This window comes from Propithecus coquereli, unplaced genomic scaffold (assembly GCF_000956105.1).
Source record: "Propithecus coquereli isolate 6110/MARCELLA unplaced genomic scaffold, Pcoq_1.0 Scaffold534, whole genome shotgun sequence".
Classification (NCBI taxonomy): domain Eukaryota; kingdom Metazoa; phylum Chordata; class Mammalia; order Primates; family Indriidae; genus Propithecus; species Propithecus coquereli.
In genome coordinates, this window is record NW_012151219.1 from 249,249 (window position 1) to 270,824 (window position 21,576).

The 21,576-nt window shown below is 49.8% G+C and overlaps 1 protein-coding gene across 1 annotated transcript in view; it reads left to right on the forward strand.

The window, feature by feature from the left end:
- The window catches only part of SMCO4 (single-pass membrane protein with coiled-coil domains 4), a 70,270-nt gene extending 52,700 nt beyond the window's left edge, over positions 1–17,570 (forward strand). Inside the window, exon 3 of the mRNA XM_012657228.1 lies at positions 16,810–17,570. Within this exon, the coding sequence (XP_012512682.1) occupies positions 16,810–17,214 (405 nt within the window). The 3' untranslated portion in view covers positions 17,215–17,570. The remainder of the gene's footprint in view (positions 1–16,809) is intronic.
- Positions 17,571–21,576: the final 4,006 nt, after the last annotated feature.

Consider the following 21,576-nt stretch of genomic DNA (forward strand, 5'->3'; position numbering starts at 1 on the left):
TCTTAGCTGTGACACTCCGCTTCTCCTCAGGCCTTCCTTTCAAGGTAATTAATGGGAACACTGAAATTCCAGCTGGATTTTTGGTGTACTATAGCCTCAAATTAAGATAATTTTTCTATGATCTTGAATTTGAAATGTTTTAAGGTACCAGTTTGGTGGCTCCCTTGATGAGTTACAGCAAAGATTGTCATGGGAATACCAGACAAGGTGTCATGGGAGCACAGTGACAGGCCTTCACTCACCTCGGGGCGTGCCAAGTCTTGTGACCCTTGAGGAGGGTCTTGGAAAGAGACCCCAAGTGCTTGACATTTCTTTGCCAAACTGAAGGAATGGTTGGGAGGAAAGAGGTGTGCAAAAGGGCGTTTCAGACAACTCATAGATGAAGGGCCAGAGGTGAGCTAGAGCATGGCATGCCAGAGAACCACAAGGAGGGTCGCTGTGGCCCTGCAATGAAGGGCATGGGGGGCTGGAGGGGGCGTGGTGAGTGCTAAAAGGTGGGCAGGAGCCAGATCATGCAAGGCCTTCCTTGGGAACCAGGTTGAGCCTAGGGGGGTGGATTTTATTCTAAAGGCAATGGAACGCCATGGTAGAATTTTGCGCTAGGGAGTTATTGAATCAGATTTGTCTTTCAAATCTGAAAATTTGAAAGAATAGGGATTCTGTAGGCGTGGCCTGCACACCTAAGACTTCTGAAAGGCAGTGATCTGATTCACATATGAAGTCCTTTTATAAGTGTGATACTGAAAATTCCACAGACTTCCAAATTTTAGCTATGACCATAGGCTAGCTACCAATAATTAAATTATGTTGTTAAGTACCTGAAGTGTGATTGGTGTTAAGTTAGTGCCCCGCTGGGGTTTCTGGATGACTCTGTTGTGTAGAGGCTGGCTGTGTAGCCTCCCTCAGCAGTGGTCACACTCAGGTGGCTGGAGTTCCTACCAGTCGTGGAAACAGCACTCTAACAGTGCAACATCAGTGAGGTCTTGAATTTGTGGCAATTTCTAGTTGCTGGGAATGTAGATGTATAATTATCAATTACTGTTAGCTTGGCTTTCTCATAATTAGGTTAACATGATTTAGTTGGTTCACCACTATGGAAAGATGTGTATTTATGTCAGGAATGTTTTTTGGCTTAAGAGTTCTGATAACTAGACTTTAAAACAGGTATGAGGTTTAGATGTGTCGTCAACCATACCCTTTTGCTAAAGAAGATGTATCTTTCTCCCACATTTGCTTCTATGTGATTCTTCACTGTTATTATTACCACTTTATTTTGTGCTGGTAAGGGGAAAATGTGTGGGATGGACAAGTGTGGCATCCTTTGCCCTGCCTCCACGGGCAGTGGTTTTAGGAGGATTTAGAAATGTTTGCATTACATGGGGCTTGAGAAAGTGTACAGTGAAGGCAGGAAAACACAGTTTAGGAGGCAGTTGGAGAAATCCTCATCTGCATGAGGATGAAGAAGGGGGGGTTATGTTTGAGAGATGTTTAGGATGAGGAAGAAGAGTGCGACATAGGGAACAGCAGGGAAGGGCAGGTCCAGGAAGCCCCCAACTTGGGTAACACTGATGAGAGGAACAGGCTTGTATCATTCAGCAAGTCCATAAAGCAGACCAAGACTCGGAGACTCAGGCAGGCATACATGCGGCTTGTTCCCCCACTGCGTGCAGACAGACAGAGCTGCCGTGTGTGGTGTGATGTGAGGGGACAGGATTGGGCTCAGTACACGGAGGGGTTGAAGGCCAGGTCATGTCTGCACTGTGTTTTGTTGGCAGTGGGGAACCTTGAGGCTTTTTAGTTGGAGGGTTAAGATCAGACCTTGGTTTCTGTGAAATCCTTCTCTCTGGAGGTTGAGGACCCGGGAAGCTGAAGGCAGGAAGGCATGTGGGTGAGGGTCGGTGAGGACTCAGCAATGGTGGGGAGACACGCAGGCACGGTGTGTGTGCAGTGCCCGTGCAGCCTTTATTTGAGGGTTGGGTTCTAGAGTCAGTACAGAAGGAGGATAATCAGCCCCTGGGAAGCGACTAACCAGGAGCAGGGAGGGGGCAGCGAGGAGAAGGTGAGTTGAAGCTGACCTGGAGAGCTCTCCCTTACTTAGGCGGCTGGGTTTGCCTTGGTTGACAGTGGCCCCACGGTGGTGTGAGCGGACCAAGGCCAGACTGGTGTGACCACTGCTGATCTGGAGAACCCTGGAGCCTGCCCATGGGCCAGTGGCAAGATCAGTGTACTTTGTTTTCAGTGCTCGGAAGCCTTCATGTTCTGAGCCCTTTGCCCAAACCACCCTCATTGACTGTTCAGTTTGGTAAGTCAGCATAAGGTTCAGCAAAAAAGAGTATATCTAAATTAAAGAACAAATTTTTATCACTTTGTCAGTGACAAACACAACTTCAGCAGCTTAAGTTCATTGTCTAATGGGGTCATTCTCCTTCCCCTACCCAAAATCAACTTTTAGGAGACTCCAGGGAACATTGACACACCACTGTGTAAATACTTGATAGCAGCTTAGCTTCCTGCCTGTCTTTTGCAGAATATTTGAATTTTGTCAGGAATGAAAGGCCGGCAGTGAAGCGCAGATGATGGGCTGTAGGCGTTCGGGGTGGGTTTGCAGAGTCCCTCTGGACTGATGTCTCAGCTCCTCGGCTCTTTCTCCCGCATCGGCCGGGCCACCTGCTGCTCCTCAGATCCTGTCGGGCCTCTCCTGCCTCCTGGCCTGGGCCCTCCCGGGTCCCTCCCTGGCACCCTCTTCCCTGGGTTCTTCTCAGGGCTTGCTCCTACCTTTCCTTCAGGCCTCTGCTCTCTAGTCAGAGGGGCTGTCCCTTGTCATGCTCTCTGTTACAGCACGGCCCCCACCTGTCAGCTTACACTGCTTTGTCTTCTTCATAGCACTTCGCTCCTTGATGTCCTACACTTGTTTATTGTCTCAATTAGAATGTGAGTTCCATGAGACTTGGAACTTTTCATTATTCTTTCCCTGCCACCAGGACAGTACATAGCACATTGAGGTTGCCTTGTATTTGGTGAATCAGGGAATGATCCGGTGGACCAGTCAGTTAATCAATCTGTGTGTTCACAGCAGTTAATCAGTGTGTGCCATGTGGTTGGTGCGTTGGAAGAGTCTGAATGAATTGGTGAGTGAGTGAATGAATCTGTGCATGGTTAGTCTTCAACTCTTGGGTGCTGAGCAAGTGTTTGTTGAATAAATGAATGGATGATAGAGCTTACCCGCCTCTCTCTAACACCGACCCCCCCAGGTGGGGCTAGCGCCCAGTTTGTGTATTGGAGGAAGGGGTCCAGACATGCAGTCTTTGGTGTGTGCTGTTGCTGTTCCTGTTCGGTAAATTCAGTCAGTCCCCCCGCCACCGTACGTCTGCTGTCAGCCAGGCTCTGTAATTAACTTACTGTAATTCAGCTTAAAGATGAATTTTTCATTTTAAAGATGCTATAAACAACTGGTGTTTATGATACTTGGTCGTTAATGAAGTTCGTGCCTAGAAGAACATGAGGGCTGTGTTGTGTGTCTAGGAAAGCAGGGGCTGTCAGCCCACACCTGGCCTCTGACACGTGCGGGCCTGCTGGCGAGTTCTGGCAAAGTTGCGTTTCTCCAGTTCCACAGCGTGCCAGCGTGGGGGCCGGGCCACAGGGCAGGTGTGCTGCATCTTCCTCAAGGGTCATGTCTTACCCAAAGACTTGGAGGAAGTGACATTTAAAAATATTAAAACAAATATGGTATTTGTTGGAGGAGAATTCAGCGTGGCTTAGTAAAGAGCGGGCTGTGGAACCAGACTGCCCGGGCTGAACCCTGTTCCCCTACTTACTGGCTTTGTGGTCCTGGGCAAGTTATATAACCTCAAAACTCATTTCTTGAACGGCAGTTCCATTTTTAGTTCTTTGAAAAATCTCTTTACAGTTTATGGAACATTATTCAGCCATGAAAAAGAATGAAATCATATCTTATGCAGCAACATGGAAGGAACTGGAGGCCATCATCTCAAGTGGAACAGCTCAGACACAGGAAAACAAATACCGCACGTTCTCACTTAGAAGTGGGAGCTAAATAATGTGTGCACGTGGGCGGAGAGTATGGAGTGAGGGACAGTGGAGACCCAGAGGTGGGGGTCAGAAGGGAGTGGGTGATGAGAAATTACTTAATGGGTACAGTGGACACCCTAAAAGCCCTGACTTCACCACTGCACAGTCTGTGCCTGTAACAAAATTGCACTTGTACCATAAAGTTACACAAATAACAAAAGACTCATTTCTTCCCTCTAAGATGGGGGACTGCGATGCAGCAGAGCTGGCAGCGTGGGGATGTTGTCAGGGATCAGGGAGAGCCACAGAAAGGCAAATGTTACACATGATCACTTGACATTTTAAGATAACAGAGGAGACAAAGGAAATTTTATTCTCGTGCTGGCTGTGCCCCAGACCTGGCCTCCAGGGATGGGCATTCACTTGCCTCTGCATATTTTGGATGGAAAAGTTAGAGAAGCACTGCCTTTTAACACATTGCCTGCCACGCTAGAAAAGACAATTTTTTTCCCTGGGGACATGCTGTTTTATTACAAAAATAGAATAAAACTTCAAAAACAAAATGATCCGTTCTAATTTAATGAAAAAATTGTTATTTTTTTATTGTTTTATGTGTGTGAACTGTATGCAATGCAATCCGCGTTTTCAGAACTAAATTGTCAATATTAATTGTAACAATATTAACGAGGAAGATTTTCACAAACCAACTGCAGGGTTTTGCTTCACGAAGCCCCGGGCTCAAAATGAGTGTGCGTTAAATACAACTCACACGGCAGTTAATGTGTTAAAAAACCCAGTGCTCACAATTTGTTAGCTTGCATGCTTTTAGGAATTCTTCCCCAACCTTGTCTTAGTCTTGAGCTGTCATAGAGTTGAGCTGTCATTAAGGAAGTGATAAATTAGTGATGCTTACTTTTAGTACCTGCTGTCTTAAAATACCTAATTGAATAGCAAATGAAGTTGAGGAAACCTACAGGTTTGGATAAAGAATTGCCATTTAAGGAGTGACAGCACTTAGAAGAGCTTGTAACTTTTCTGAGCGTTTTCACGCACATGATTTGCATTTCATTCTTATAACGGCCCATTTATCAAGGTAGAGCAGACTGCCAGAGTGGAAAGAGACTTCAGTGACTCTTGGGTCTGTCTCTTTAATCTGATTCCCAAATTCCTTCTACAGCATCCCGTTCATCTTCCAGGCTTTGCCTGGTTTCTCCTGGAGATGGAGAGCTCCTGCCCCAAAGGCCGTCCAGTCTGGCTCCCTGTACCCTCTCCCATTGGTTCAGGTTCTCTTGGAGCCACAGCTAAACCTAGCACCTCTTCAGCGTGCAGCCTACGCCCCTTTGGTGGGCAGACCTCTGGAGCTGGTGTTTCCACACCTCGCCTGTGCCCATGATTTAACCATTAAATGTATTCAGTGTCCGTGAGAGGCAGGTAGATCCCCTTAGTCCAGTGGTTTTCAACTGCAGGTCACAACTCATTGATTGTGAAGTATCTTTTGTGGATCACAACCAGCATTTTTTTTTTAAATGAAATAAAAGAAAATATCAGAGTGTATAACGGTACATACTTGTAAAACTTTGATTTCACTTTGTGTTGAGTGTGCTGCTGTTGAATTTCTTTCTGTGCATCATAACCATTCCAAAAGCCGTTGTTATGGATCCGCTTACATGAATTTCAAGTTACATCTTTATTTAGTTGTCATTTTAGTCTTTTCTTTACTTGAATTTGCTTCAGGTCAGCTAGTTAAAAACAATGTTGCTGCCTGTGAGGTTGCTGATTGCTACTAATTTAACTCAAATGCCTTTATAAAGAAGGGCACCACCTGCTGTCCACTGCTAAATAACAAGATCTGTGCAAAGCTCTGCTTCCTTCTTTCCCCACCCCGTCTCAGGGAGAGGAGTTGGCTGTGAGCATCTGGAGAGCTTTGCACAGTCTCAGGACAGGTCCTGGACAGGCGGTGCTTCCTCAACGCTGGAAGAGCCTCCTTTGCTTCAAGTTCGTGGAGGGAACATACGAGGACCAGCCTGTGCACATGTGGGCTGCTTCCGTCTCCAGACAGCTCCGAGCCTAGAAATAGTCTCACAACTTGGCCTGAGAAATGTGACAATAACTCAGACTGAAAAGGGAGGGATGTGGCTTGGTGGAAAGCGCAGCCTTGAGAATCTAGCAGTGTTTTCTGGTCCTAAACTCCCAGTGTGGGGGTGGGGGTGCAGGTGTGGAGAGAGGGGAGATTCCTTGGACAGGCCACTTAAGCTCTTTGCACAATGGTCAGATTGCAGATGCCAAGTCCTATGCCAAGCGCTTTTCTTTTGTAATCTCATGTAATCCTCATGTTGTCTTTCTCTCGTTTTGTCATACTGGCCTGACGAAACCCCAAGCCTGTTTAAGTCTAATCCCTGCTGCTTCTGCACCTGTACCTGGTTCCACCCTGACTTGCCTCTCTTCAGATATGTGGCTCTAACCGCAGGTGGCCCGTGCTGCCAGGTGTTGCACTGCTACCCTCTGACCCATGCATCCCCTCCTGGGCAGCTCGTTCATGTCTTCTCGTTCTTCAGACTTCCAGCATCTCCCCTGCTCCTGCCTCCTGAGCTGACGCTTTTCTTCCCGTAGTTATTTTTTGATACATATTTTGTCATCATTCCCTATAATGGTGATGGGGATGATAGCTAATGCTTACATTCTACATAAGATGTACCAGGTGCTGTTCTCATGTATCAGTTCACTAGGTATGATTATTAGCCCCGTTTTTCAGGTGAGAAATCTAAGGCATAGAAGGATCAGGTAACCTGCCCAAGGTCACAGGCTGATACAGGACAGGACTGGGATTTTAGCCCAGGCTCACTGCCTCTGAGTCTTCTCTGTGCTCTCGTTCACTGCAGCGTCTTGGAGAGCTGCGTTCACTTCCTCCCGTGTCTTTGCTCCCATCCCCTCTCGGACTTACTCAAACCTTGCCCCTGCCCCCTCTCCACCAAAACTGCTCTCAAAATCACTGATCACCTGCACGTGGCCAAACCAAACCGTCAGCTCCTTCTTTCTTCAAAACTCTTTATTTACTTGGCTTCTAACACTCCACGCTCTTCCTGGTTTCCTTCCTGACCCGTCTCTGTAGTCTCCAGTTTCCCCCTGACGCCATGTCCCAAGGCCTAGACACAGGATCACACCTGGGCTGGGTCCTCAGGCCCCTTCTCTGTACTCACAGCCCCACGATCCTGTCTCCAGTGCAGCTCTCCTGGGGCGGCCGCGCTTGTCCAGCTGCCTGCTCCTGGCTCTGCTAGGGATGTCGGGTAGGATCTCAAACTCCCGCTCTCCCCGCACCCCCAGTCACCCCCCTTGCATCTTCCCACCTCCCCAAGTGGCAACTCCATTCTTCTGGTTGCTCAGGCCAAGGAGTCTTAGTCTGTTTCCCTTTTCCACACTGTTTCCAATCTGTCGGTAAGTTGTGTGCCTCTACCTTCGAGGTGCACTCTGCATCTGACCACTTTTCACCACATCTGTCTCTGCCCTAGGCCAGCCACCAGGTCTCACCTGACTAATTCACGAGCCTCTTCACTGATGTGCTTGCCTCAGCCCTTGCCCCCTGCGGTCAGTTGTCCACATAGAGTTCTTTTAAAATGTAAGCAACATCCTCGGTGGTCCCCTCCTGCTCTCCGCTGCTCCCACTCTGACCTCTCAGTGCTCCCTCGCTCTCTTCAGCCTCGCTGGCCGCCATCTTGCTTCTCACGTGCACCAGGGATGCCCACCTGGGGCCTTTGCACGTGCCCTGCCTGGAATCAGCACAGTCCCTTCCTCACTTCCCCCTAGTCTGCTCCAGGGTCACTTTCTCTTGAAGACTTCCCCATCAATCACTCGAAATTTGCAGCCTCTGTGCCTCTGGCCTTTATTCTCTCCATGATACGTAGCGTCTTCTTGCACGTGCTCTGTTCATCTATTGGTTGCCTGTCTCCCCTCATTCCTTGTGAATGAAGACAACTTCGTTACCCGAAGGCAACATTTTTGCCTGTGTGTTCATAGCTGCATCTTCAATATTGTTCCCTGGCATACAGAACATGCTTAAAAATATTTGAATGATAGGTATTTTTATCCCTATTTGACAAGTGCATAATTGGAGGTCTAAGAGGTTAAGTTACTTGCCCAGGGTCACAGACCTGAGCATTGCCAGGAGTGGACTAAACCCCTAATATGTGATTAATTGCTCTGTGTGCTGCTTTTTCTTATAAAGAAAGGACAACAATACATGACGTGCAGTCACTGGGAGGATGAAACGAGCAGTGCACAGGAAAGCGCTTTGTAAACCTCGGTGTGCCAAAGAAGTGTTACTTACCTAATTTGTTGAGAGCCCTAGCTTTTCATGCCTGTGTTATTCAGCAGCCCACCCAGAGGTTCTTTTGTGTTCCTGGATTTTTATTTAGGAGCCGCTGATACTGCTGCTGCCAAATTACATATTTTCTTCTTCCCTCTGCTCTTGGAGAGCGGTGTGTGTGTGTGTGTGTGTCTGCTTCTATCAGTCTCTAGTTCAGATTCCCGCTACACCCCCACCCCGTGCCACCACTGGCCTTCAGGTCTGGAGCTTCCCTGACCCCTGTCAGTAGCAGGGGCAATAGAGCCGACACCTGTGTGGCTGTCATTGTGCGTTCATGTATATGTTCTCAGGAAGATGCTTATGTCATCAGCAGATGCTCGGTGGGTGCCAGGAGTCCCATCTCACACGATTCTCCTGGCAGCCTGCCCACCCCCAGCCGCCACCCCCACTCTGCAGCAGAGTGGAGTGAAGTGATCACAGGCCCATTATGGCTAAATACCAGCGACATAAAATGAAGCGAGCACACTTGATGAACCACAGAGCTACTGTTCTCAAGTGTGGAATTTATGTCTCCCTGAACTCAGGGCAGCTTCCCCAGGCTTGTAGCATAAAGCAGTTTGGCCTTTCTAATGCTTCATGTTACAACGACACAGCTGCAAGAGGAGACGGTAGAGCACTCCCCGCACACACTCTTCTCATATGTTGTTTATTCATTTGCGTTCCCGAGGAGAAAAATGCAGTCCGTTTCTTAGGTGGCACCTTAAACTGTCAGTTGGGAAGACAGGAGAGCTTCGGCGCTTTAGCAAAGGAGAACAGGTTGGGACTGGGCCAGCAGTGAGCGCCTGAGCCTGGTTCTGAGCTTGCACAGTGTGGTGGGAGGTAATGGCACGGTACACAGCGACTTAGCCTGGACTCAGGTGGGTGCAGGCTGTTCCCAGCGGGCACCCCTCCAGCAGTCTGTGACATCCTTGTCTCCCCTAGTGCTTTTGGCCCTGGGCAGTACAGGGAAGGGTAGAGAGAGTTGCATTTCTCCTGGGGGCCTTCGGAGCAGCCTGGCCCTCTGTTGGGAATTTAAGCAGGATGTCATGCATCTTTCAACCCGACTGCCCAGCCCGGGGCGCTCATGCAGCGATACCTTCCAGGAGTCCGGCCAGCTTGACTGGGAGAACAGACTTTATCTGCTGCCAGTGAGACAAGCCCAGAGGGCCTGTGTTCCCTCCCACACCCCTCCCTGTGTCCTGGAGCTGAGGGGCGGGAACCAGGCACAGACTCTTAATCTGTGCCCCATTGGTCCCCATGCTTTGCAGGGGATGGCCCAGGCCCTGGAAGCCGCTGTGTGTGGTGGAGGGAGCACTTCTGAGCCAGACAGCTGGAATTCCAGCTGCACTGTCGCCTTACTGACCACCTGAGGCCTGTTCTGAGCCCCAGTTTCCGTGTCTGCAAGGTGGGGACGAAGACTGCTGGGAGGCCTGCGTGTCTGTGGGGGGCTTAAGTGTGGAAGCCTGACAGGAAGTGAGTACCCAGGAAGTGGCAGCCGCTGTCCCTGCTTGTGGGGTGGTTGGGACGCACTGTGTGGTCACACAGAGGGGGTGCTGGGCTTTGGAATCAGCTCTGGGCTCAAATCCTCATTCAGTTGTTCATTCATCAAATATTTAATGAGTGTTTATTATGGGTTTTCACTGGAGCTGAGACTGTGCTAGTTCTCGGTAACCTTTGACCTTGGGCAAATCAGCATACTTTTCTGAATCTCAGTTTCATCACGTAAAGTGGGGGTAGAAATACCAATCTTGTATGACTGTGGGGAGAATGAAATAAGTATTTATAAATGGTAGCAAGCTAGCTGTTTATTACAGAATTTTTTGTTCTAACTCTATGGTTAGTTGCTTAAGATGAACTGCTTGTCTTAAAATATTCCAGCTTTGATATTCTGTCCAGCAGATGTTTATTGAGTGCCTGTTATGGGAAAGGTGTCATGCCAGCCCGAGGGTAGCATTACCAGCAAGACACACTTGCAGTGCCAGAAGCGGGGGCGTCAGAGGCCAGCCAGCGAGGCAGCGGCCAGCAGGCCGTGCTGCAGTAAAGGCTCCACCCGCGTCCTGAGACAGCACTGAGGGCGCAGCTGTTGCTTCTGCCCAGAGAAGCGGGTGGAGGCCGTGCGTGAGGGTTGACCAAGGATGAGAGAGACCGTGGCAGGTACATGACATGAGGGGAGAGGGCATGCCAGCAGAGGTCCTCCGTCAGCAGAGGCACAGAGGTGTGAGCGTGCAGGGAGGTGTCGCAGTTGGTAGCAGTGGTCACGTGGAGCGGGAAGAGGCTGCGAAGCACAAACGGGGCTGGGTTGTGAAGCCCGGGTGGTTCTCAGCATTGCGGGTTGTGCCTGTGGTGTGCTTCCAGGAGGGCGGGATGTGCTCCGTATTGCGTGGGGCTAGCACAGCGCTGTGCAGTAAGGATGTAATGCAAGCCACTCATGGAATTTAAAACTTTTCTAGTAGCCACAGTAAAACAGTAAGCAGATGATATTACTCTTAATATATTTTATCTAACCCAGCATATTCAAAATATTACCATTTTAACATGGTAATATTATAGTATAAAAAACCTTTAATAAGATATTTTGCATTCTTTCTTTTGGCATTAGGTCTTCAAAATCTCCGGTGGTGTCTTATACCACAGCACAGCCTACGCGCACCACAGCCACATTCCACGTGCTCCGCAGCCGTGTGTGGCTTACGGCTGGGGCAGCGCGGGGCCAGCAGGTGTGGCAGGAGGGAGCTGGGGACGATCTTCATAATCCTGAGCCTCCCTCGGCAGCCTGAGCCAGGCCTTTCCCTTCAGACTTTTGAACAGACCTGCCCAACAGCCGATTGGTAACTCAGGGGAAAGAAAAAACCGGGGGATTGATTCCGTCACCCATGGGTCATATGGTGTCCCCTCCAAAAGGGGGTAGAATTCCCTGGTGTTTCCCAGCCTCACGTGCCTCTCCACTGACAAGCTCCCTGGATAGCAGGTTGCCGTGTGCCATCTATTGAGCATCCGGGATGGCCCGTTCATGCACTAGGTGCTTCAGATAATCCATTCTTTCTTGTTTTTCAGAAAATCTACAAAGCAGGCTTTCTTACCTATTTTATAGAGGAGGAGAGTCAGGACATGATTTGGGGCCTTGCCCAAGGTCGTATAACCAGGCATGGCAGAGCCGAGGCTCAAACCTGGTTTCAAACCTGTGTTCCTACGGCTCCTCCTGGCTGTTTCCCCAAGAGGACCCAACACCCTACGTACATTATAATCTCTAAATTGGAGATTATACAGTTACATATAAAGAACATCATCAGCATGTGTATACATGGATATCTGTATACACATATACTAGGGAAAGACTGGAAAGTTATAATCAGAGAAAATTCATAAACTTAAAAAATTCTGTTACAGAATGTGTCCTCTCTCCCTTTTTCTCTGCCTCCTGCTCTCCTGCCCAGGCATGCTGGAGACCAGGTGGAATGTTCTGGTGCTAACCTGTTGCCGTGGGCTCACGTTGGTGGGGGTGGGGCAGTTAGAACCGGTGGAACTCAGGCATTTGTGAAGTTTCCATCTCCCCGATTAGGGGAGCTAGAGGCAGTGGCAGTCGTAAAGCTGGAACTTAGCCGGTGGCGTCAGCTTCCATCCTGCCTGAGCTGCTTGCTGGGAAAAAGCCAAACGAGCCGTGTGAGCTTCGTTTTTTATTTCTCCTCTGCCAGGGGCTGGTGAGCAATGAAGGGCCCACAGAGAGGGTGAAGGGCAGGAAGATGTGTGGGGCTGGTTGGGAAGATGGGACTGTGCAGGTTTCCAGAGTCAGGCAGATGTGGGTTTGACCTTTGACCCTGCCACCCCCTACTTTTGTGACAGTGGCAAGGGCTTGGGATTCCTTACCACAAAACCAGAGCAATCGTGTTAGCCAGGGCTCTTCCCAGCGTACAGTACAGAGATCCACTGGAGCCAGCGCACGTCAAGAGAGGCGTTCATCATGACGGAAACACGTCAGGGTAGGAGCCGTGGTAGAGCTGGGCCTAGCAGGGCCTGGACTGGAAAGATAAGAGTCTCCTCTCTCAGCCTCTCATCTCCCACCTGGCTTCCCAGCGCCTACACCCGCGTGATTGTCCAACTTCAGGGTCCCTCCATGTTTCTTAGATTCTTGAAATAGAGGCCAGTCGTCCCAGCTGCTTTTGAGGCAAGTCCACAATTCACAGGTCCCGGCAGAGTCTGTGCGAGCCGCCTGGCCCGGGACCTGGTGCAGTAGTGAGGTCAGGGCGTGGTGACACCGTCCTCACCACTCAGAGGAAGGCAGGCATGGGCAGGGAGGACGTCAGGACAGCTGTTTCTCTGCCAAATTGCTTTCCCACCCTCCAAGATGATTACTTGTGGCTTCTCTTTACTCACGGCCACCTCCCAACTCCCCAGGCTTCACGCTGAAGCCCTCTCCGGTTTCGTCGAGAAACTTGTTCCCACCACCACAGTATAGAGCCACCCCTCCGTCCCCGCCTTCCTTCTCGTTGAATTTGAAGGTGTGCCTTTGCCTCTCAAAGGCAGGTCTGTCCATTTGAGTTCTCATCTCGTTCCTACGGATACCCCATCTTTTTCAGCATCAGGTTTTCTTCCATTCTGTTAGACCCCTCAAACATCCTCTGGTTTTTCTCATTATTTAAAGAAAGAAAAGTCCTTTTGGCCACGCATGCTCTTCACAGAGCTTCAAACTGGGTGTCAGTCCTAGTGCTATGTGGAGTGCTGTCCTGCAAACCATTTACCACAAGTTGCCGGCAGATGAAGGAGCTTGCACCAGGCAGTAAATCAGCTGTGCCCTGAGCATGTTCCACGGCAAAACTCCCCGGTGAAGGAAGCAGTGTGTTCACGTATATTCTGGCACAATCCCCTCTGCCTCCCCTGACAAGTAACAAGCAGTTTGCAGCCACACTTTAGTGGTCCTGTCTGAGCCTCACCTCTCACTCCCCTGGAGTTACTGGGGTTACTCCAGGCGGTTGGTCTCTACTCACCAAATTCGGTAGTTGCTGCTTCATTTTCATCTTAATTGTCTTCTCAGCAGTGACCTTGACTTTCTTGATTCTCTTTGTCTTCTTCACTTGTCCCCTTTGCTTGCACCTCCCCTCCCTGGCCTGTAGCTGTCAGGGTGACTCAGGCTCAGTCCTGGGCCCTTTCTCTCTCCACCTTGCCCATGGAGATCTCACCTAGTCCAGCAGCTGATGACTTCCAAATATAGATCTGCAGCCCAGGCCAAGCTCCTGGCCATTTATCCAGCTGCCTCCTTGATATTTCCATGGCAGTTTCTAATAGGCATCGTCACACGCGGACAGGTGTGAACAGGGCACCTCATGTCCTTTCCCGAATCTGCTCTCCCCAGGCCCTTTCCCTCTCCACTCATGAGGCCGGATCACCACCCATGCAGGGGCTCAGGCTCCAGACCTTGGGCTCATCTTTGCCTCCCCTTCCCTCACATGCCACGCCCAGTGTCCCTAGGGCCTGCTGGTTGTACCCTCAGAACATAATTCCATCCTGAGTCACCGCTGACCAGCCATTTCTGGGCCACCACCCCGCTTCCCCGGGCTGCTCCAGAGACTCCCTTTTCTCCCCGCTGACCAGCCAGAGGGAGCTGTGCGATACCTGTGCTTCCCTATGCCAAGCCCGACAGTGCCTTGTGCTGCTCTTGGAATAAAGCTCTTCACAGAAGCCCTGCAATGCCCTGGAGGACTTGGCCTCCGCTGCCCTGCGTCACCTCCTGTCCTCTCCTGTTCCTCTCACTCCTCAGGAAGTCTGGCCCTACCTGGCTTAGTCTGCTCTGCCCTCTGCCTGCTTTTCCCAGCCTTTGTCCTCACCAGAGGGTCCCCCTTCCTCAGCTGTCATCTCAGAAATGCTTTCTCTCACTGCCCAGCCCCACAGGTGCACGCGAGCAGGGAGGCTGCCCACCACAGCCTGGTCAAGAACCCAGGATTCAGACCAGCGTGTTTGTCCTTTAAATCCTGAGCAGACCTGCACTGTCTCTAGCAACTTGAGGTTTTTTTCTCAAGCCTCCAGGAACTTCTGAGTGCATCTCACAAATGTTAAGAGCTGGTCATGGTGGAGGCTGGTGCCTTTGTTTGTCCACTGCACGTGTGTGGGAGGATGCAGACGGCAGCTCAGGGAGCCGGATGAAGTCAGGCCGCACAGCCAGAGCAGCTGGGGCCAGAGCCCCAGGAGAGACAGCAGCAGGGTCTGACAGGTCATTAGCTCCATGGGGAAATGGCCACGAATCGGAGTGCTGCTAATGGCTTGTTTCTTCTTAAACAATTTTATGAGGCCGTGTGAGGGAGAGAATGGGCTGTGGTTTGCCACTTTGGACGAGAGGTGCTGTCCGTTGCTCTATTAGAAGCCATTTGGTACTGTTTACAGACCGGGTGACTACTGGCAAGACATTTTTCTGCTTTGCTCTTTGTTTTCCTCCTGTCTACAACAGGGGTAATAAAGCCTGTCCATCGGGGCTGTTGGGTGAGTCCAGCTGTGCCAGCTAGCGCAAATCCAGTGCGTACTCGGTGCCAGCACCAAGTTACACAGCCTTGTTCCATCTCCTCCACAGCCCTGCGAGCGTGGGCACTACCACGTAACCCAAATGCTTTCTTTTCAGATCCTCACAGTCCTCCTTTAAGACAGAAGTTGTTCTCATTGTTCAGATGATGACATGGAGGCCTAGCGAAGTCAGTGACTTTCCTAAAGCCATTTAGCCAGTAAGCGGTTAGTCCTGGATTTGAACCCAGGTCTTTCTGAAAGTCCTTGGAAGATTTGAAAAGGAGAATCGGTAAAGCTGGGGGTTCCTACAACTGTCAGGCCTTAATAAAGTAATAGTGGGTATTTTTTTTACCTCTTAATCCTAATTGCCTGATGGAAATTGTACACTGGCCCAAATGGGGCTGCTTAGCGTATTTGCTTTTGACTGGTAGTATGTCATCCCAGCACAATAATAATATATAATAATATAGTATCATCTCATACCTTAAGAAACTCTGCCAGACTGTGAATGATACAAAAAAGGTTTTGGAGTCTATATGGGACAAGAGGGAGTGGTAAGAGATTAGGATGCCTTATCAAAAAACACAACAGTATCAACAAGACCTTTCCCAACAGGGAATCCATATTCTGCCACCTAATACAGTCACTCAGGTGTCAACGTCATTGTCCCCATCACGGTGATGACAGGCTACCCAGTGCCCCAGGACGAAACTGGCATAAAAGTCCCTTTGATAGAGGAATGTTGGTATACCAAGAATCCCTAACTGTGCGAGTCTCCAGCATATTATAATGGATATTTGTCTGTTATATCCCTGCCCGATGCCCAGCCCCCTCCACTGCGTTTAGAAAATACTCCCCCTGCTATAGAAGTGGGGAGGCTGTGGGCACACGCGGCCCAGGCTTGGGCAGTCACACGCACGTGGAGCTAGTGATGCGGGAAGCCGGGGCGGTGGAGGGTTCATCCTGGAGATGGTGGCAGCAGCCACTTGTAGTTTCCGGGGGCGGTCATGGTGGCTCAGCACCTCCTGCCTAAGAGCCAGCAGGCGGTGACGCAGGCTGTGGCATCCTTGCACTAGGAGCACGGGCCGGGCTCTCAAATGGCAGCACAGCTCCCTTCTGCCCATTTTCTCAGCCTGGTTCTCTGGCTTTTCTATTGTGAGATGTCAGAGGACTGTAAGTAAACTCAATCTGAATCAGCCAAAGTCTGTTTCTCTTGCTAAGAAGCAGACTTTTACAGAGATGTTGCTCTGTAGTTATCCAAGGGTTTTTCGTCATTCCCCTGCCCCTGACCGTTCTCCTTTGCCTCTTGAGCATCTCCACGAGCCCCAAAGTTGACCATGAGAGAATCCCAGGCTGAGCGGGCAGGACTGTGGACTCTGCCAGCCGCGGTCATTGTCAGTCTGTGTCCACTCTGCCCGACAGGGCCCAGCACGAAGCAGGTGCTTGGGAAGGTTTGGGTGAAGGGGCAGGGAACCAGCAGAGAGAAGTTGGCTCCCCTGGGCTAGGGCAGGAAGGGAGCCTCATGCCCGGTGTCTGCAGGCTGCCTGTGGTTCCAGCCTGGAGATTGGCTGGGGAGATGATGAACTTAGAGCAGGGAAGCAGGGGGGTAGCACCGTGGAAGGGAGAAAGGACCTCCCCCCCTCGGGCTGGGGGCGGTGTAGTTGGTGCTTCCCAGTCCTTTCACCTCATGGCACACACGGAGCAGGGTATTTGTATGGCCCCTCTCCCAGCACCTGCCGCCTGGCTGCAGCGTGCCCTGTACACGTGCCCGTGTTCCCAGGGCCTGCCACTTAGAGGGGCTGATCCTGAGTGAACTTAAAGCCTGACGTGACCTCTGTTCTTAGCCCCTTGTGATTTAAGTTGCAGATATTTTTCCTGGTTCTTTATTTGCCTTTGACTTGATCACCTTTTTCTTTCACTCCATTCGTTCTTGATCATAGCTGTTCTCCCTACAGGAGGTTCCACGCCTTGACAAGAGGAGTGTGTGTGGCCCTTTCTCGAAGCCCTCTGGACACACCCTCCTAGCATCCTCTAAGAAAGATGCGGCAGCTCAAAGGGAAGCCCAAGAAGGAGACGTCCAAGGACAAGAAGGAGCGGAAGCAAGCCATGCAGGAGGCCCGGCAGCAGATCACCACGGTGGTGCTGCCCACGCTGGCCGTGGTCGTGCTCCTGATCGTGGTGTTTGTGTACGTGGCCACGCGCCCCACCGTCACCGAGTGAGCGCCACGGCTGGCGTGGACTCCACTGGCAGGGAGAGGAGGTGCGGGAGGGGGAGCAAAAGAGAAAAACGGCTTTCACGTGCAGAGATGCTCGTGATGCTGAGCTCTGAGCAGGAGCACCCTGTCTTCTCTAGTCTTTGACTTGATTAAAATTTCTCCACTTTTCTTGGGAGGGAATAGGGAACATTTTATCAGTGAATGTGCCATACACCTTATGGTTCACTTCATGTGCCTTTCAGACTTCAAAGCAGTGCGTGTTTCTTTTTCTCTCCTAAAATCAATAAGCAGCTCCACCTGGTGAGAGGCGAAGTCTCTGGGTCATGCAGCAGCTGGAATCAGTACTCACCTCATCCCCATTGTTGGAACATGACTCTTTGCTACACGTGTTCACACTCTCCAAAGGGACTGTATTTCTTCTCTGTGCTTAATGTGATTTGAAATATGTTGATTCAAAGTGAAATATTTATTTTTTGAATAAAGGAGATAATAGCCTTAAACTGGATGTTTATGTTGTTTTGCCAGGAGGTGCTGCCTGTGGGGCGCCTGTCCTGGGCCTCCCCCCTCCCTCCCACTCCTGTGGCTCCCCCCTCTCCTTTTCCCTCCCACTTCTGTTCAGCACTTCCAGTAAAAATGTGCTTTTTGACTGGATCATGTTAAGATTGAGGAAGTCTGGAGAGAGGGACAGAAAGGGTGTGTTAATTGGCTTGTTTTAGCAAAAAGAAGAGTTCTAATTGGAACCTGACCACAAGTGCTTTTTATACTAGTCTTTTCTACTTTAATACGTAGGAATGTGCAAACAACAACCAGAGTGGTCCTGGAGATAGAGGGCAGGATTGCTTTGTTCTTAGCTGAAAGGATGCAAGTTGCCGGCATGCCAGCTGAGTCTTCCATACAAATTGTCTGGAAAGCCTCCTCATTTCATTCTAATGCACTGTATGTGCAATTCTGGTCCCTGGTGGAGCAGCCTCTTTTTGGAAGTCAGATTCACAGTAACTGCTGAGGGTGTCTGTTCTGCTGTCGTTGCTGATTACAGAGATCTGTGGGGAGAGCAGCGCTCTTCCAATCTCGGTGGCTGCACGACTCGCTCACTCACTCACCGATGGCACAGGCTGTTAGTGGAGATTTGGGGCCTCTCGGAGTGAGTCTCTCAGGAAGACAAAGCAGTTGTTAAGAGGAAGGACTTGGTGGTCCTTGTGCTCACTCACATGCGGGTGGCCCTGGAAAGAGATTTGCTGGAATACTTACCAAATGCAGGGGCTGCCAGCGTGAAGTCCCTCTTAGGTTTCAGTTTTTCTGCCCCTTATTTGGGTCTGTTATGAGCTTCAGTGCTTGTTGGGCTGGGAAAAACACTGCCCTGAGGGCTCTCTCATTTGGGGGCTGGAGGGAGGAGGGTGGTGTCTGTGGCCATCCCTACTCTTCACAGGTACCCTGGCGAGTCCCCTCCTCCCAGGGCAGAGGCTGAGAGGATTGCGCAAGGACAGCCTGTCCACTCTAGTGGAAAGAGCACAGTCTGCATGTTCTGTAATTGCCTGATCTACATTTAGTTCCCAGCTACTGCCACTCAGAGTTGTGGACTAACCCACCCAGTCTCAGTTTCCCTGTCCATAAATAAGTCACTTTTAGGGGAGGTGAGCCCTCTAGAAAAAACCAAGTTTTTAAAGCAAACCTGGGTTTTGATGCAGATTTTGCTGCTGGAACCCCTTAGAGTCTCCTTCTTCCTGTGAAAAACAGGTTATCTTGCCTCGGGATTGTTGGGAGGATTAAATTGCAATAGTGTATTTGTCTGCCAAGTCTAGTGCCTGGGACACATTCATGGTTACTATATAAGCAGTAATAGTAACTCAATATTTACACATACTAACGCATTTATTTTTCATGCAACCCTGTGAGGTAGGCACTATTAGTACTCAGTTTTACAAGTGGAGCAGAGGCAGGCCAGGAGACTTGTCCATGTCACACAGCTAGGAAGCAGAGGAGCCCAGGTTTATTTTTAAGCTTTCGTTATGGGAAATGTTAAACATACCCAAAATAGAATACTCAGCATGCCTCCGGTGCCCGTTGACCAGCCTGAGCAAGCTCAGCACACGGCCCTTCCTGCTGCTCCGTCTGCACCACCTCACACCCACACGCCCTCGTGTGCACACACGCATTGGACTGTTCCGAAGCGAAACAGGAGATGGGATTTAAACCCAGCCAGTCTGGGCTGGGCACGGTGTCTCACGCCTATAACCCCAGCACTTCGGGAGGCTAAGGTGGGAGAATCACTTGAGCCCAGGAGTTCGAGGCTGCAGTGAGCTATGATTGCACCACTGCACTCCAGCCTGGGCGACAGAGCAGGGTCCCATCTCTTTAAATAAATAAATATATCCAGGCAGTCTGGCTTCATTGAAATCTGTTGCCTTTCCATAAATAATGTCCTCTCCACTCTCCTGGTCTAAATATACGCAGACTGCCAGGTGTGTTTGCACAGTCCTCACCTGGTAGCAGTCATGGTGAACAGCCATAGATGCCATCTTTAGGCAAACAGCTGTGAATTCAGCCCGCCTTGCTGGCATCTAACACTCCACTCAGCCTTCGGTCTGTTGCTCAGAAGAGGAGCCTCACCCCAGTAGCCATTGAATAGAAACATCTCTTCCGCGGGCTTCTTACTTAAAACATTTTGGTGTTAGAGATCTTGTGTGTAGTGTGAAGACAGCATGAGCTTCAGAAAACACAGACACATAAGAATCTTAACGCTGCCACTCTCTAGCCGAATGACTTCAGTCAGGCCCCATAACCTGAGCTGCCCCGCATCTACAAGGTTCATCTTACCATCAAAGGGGTGTTTGGAGGATAGGTTGAAATATGGAAAGGGCATTTCATCATACCTTGTACATTGTAGAGGCTCCATAAATGGCCGTTCCATCCTGTCAGTGTGTTCAGAACCTCACAGAAGGTAAATGGGGGTCGGCTCCCCAACGCTTTCCTTGCCAGAGTGACACACCACCACATGCCGTGTCATAGAGCCTTCAGGCTGTGCGGGGCTCTTGCTTTCACCACTGTTCTCCTCTTTGTTGTCCGTCAGGAGGCCTAGTGGATTTGAACTGGATTTTCAGAAGGCAACTACTGGACAGGTTTGGTGAAGGCAGCTGAAAATGGACTATTGAAAGTTAACACAACTTTGATGTGAGCCCCCTCCTGGCGGGGATGAGACGCCAATTTACTGTGGACTTGCTGGGTGGAATTTTAGCAGTTCTTGGGGTAAATAGTACTGTCAGGTAGGTGTACTTGGTAATGATTCGAAACACCAGCTTCCAAATTATTTCCAGTCATTCGGTGGCTTCAAGGCGAAACTGAATGATTTATTAGGAGTTTCACAAGAAAAAGTCATGCTGGGGTTGCTGCAGTAGAATCTGGGACTCTTGGCTTGCAGAGTCCTCATTACCAAGCCTCATGTTTTTGAAGAGTATATTCCAAAAGAGGAATCGGGTGGGAAACAGGAATAGAAACCATTGTCATTGGTTTAAAAGATGTCATTTGATGTATTTTAAAAATCACGATACTAAAATGTGTTTGTGTTTTTGTCCATTTTCCTGGCCAGCTAAAATCTTGGTGATGCGTCACTGCAGTTGTTGAGGGTATGAGACCGAGAGCGAAAAATCCAGACCCAGTCTGCCATTCAGAGCATGACACTGGCAAGGCCCCTCCTATAGGTGTGTCAGACCCTAGATTCTCGTAAGAGCTCTTGTATCCCAGAGATCCTGCAAGTGTAGCGTTAACAAAGTACCTATGTGAATTGAGTAGATTTACTTAGCACTCAGAGAACCACAACCTGTCTGAGGACAGGAGCTACAGGGAGCCGCACATCTTGTGACCTGCCGGTGCTCTACAAATGCAGGGTTGCTACTGTCTGGCAGTGAGTCTAAACCTGTAAAGGTGAAGTTCAGTTTGATCAGTTCTGTGGCCACCAGCAATCCTTCCCTCTTGGTCAGTTCACAGACAGCAGTGTGCATCCATCCTTCCTTCCTGCATCCTTCATGAGGTAATAGGAAGGAAGCTGCAGCCAGACCCACCTGCAAACTGGAGAGGGTTAAGACACGCCTTGGGTGGTCAGGAAGATTAAAGAGATCATTGTCCTTCCTGCTTCCCCATAGGACCTCATATCATTGTTTACTTGCTAGAGTAAGAAAAATAAGGGAGTCTTTCGAAATGATGGCTCTCAGATTTCTTTTTGGAAGTCCATCTTCATATGTCTATCCAGCCCCGATAGCTCTGCCTGGAAAATATCCCACATGGCATGTCTTCTGATGTCTGCCTTACTTTGAATGCAATTTCTTTTTTTAGGAACTGTGGATAGTTATGTGTTCTGTACAGTATTTGCCACAGACTGTTGCTTAAACATTAGGAGATGCAAAATTTCTGGATCAAGGAAATATATGAGTACCTTCCTCTAAATCCTACCAGAGTATCAGTACTAGAGTTGGAGCAGGGTTTGCACATTCTCTGGGCCCGGTTCCCCTGTTG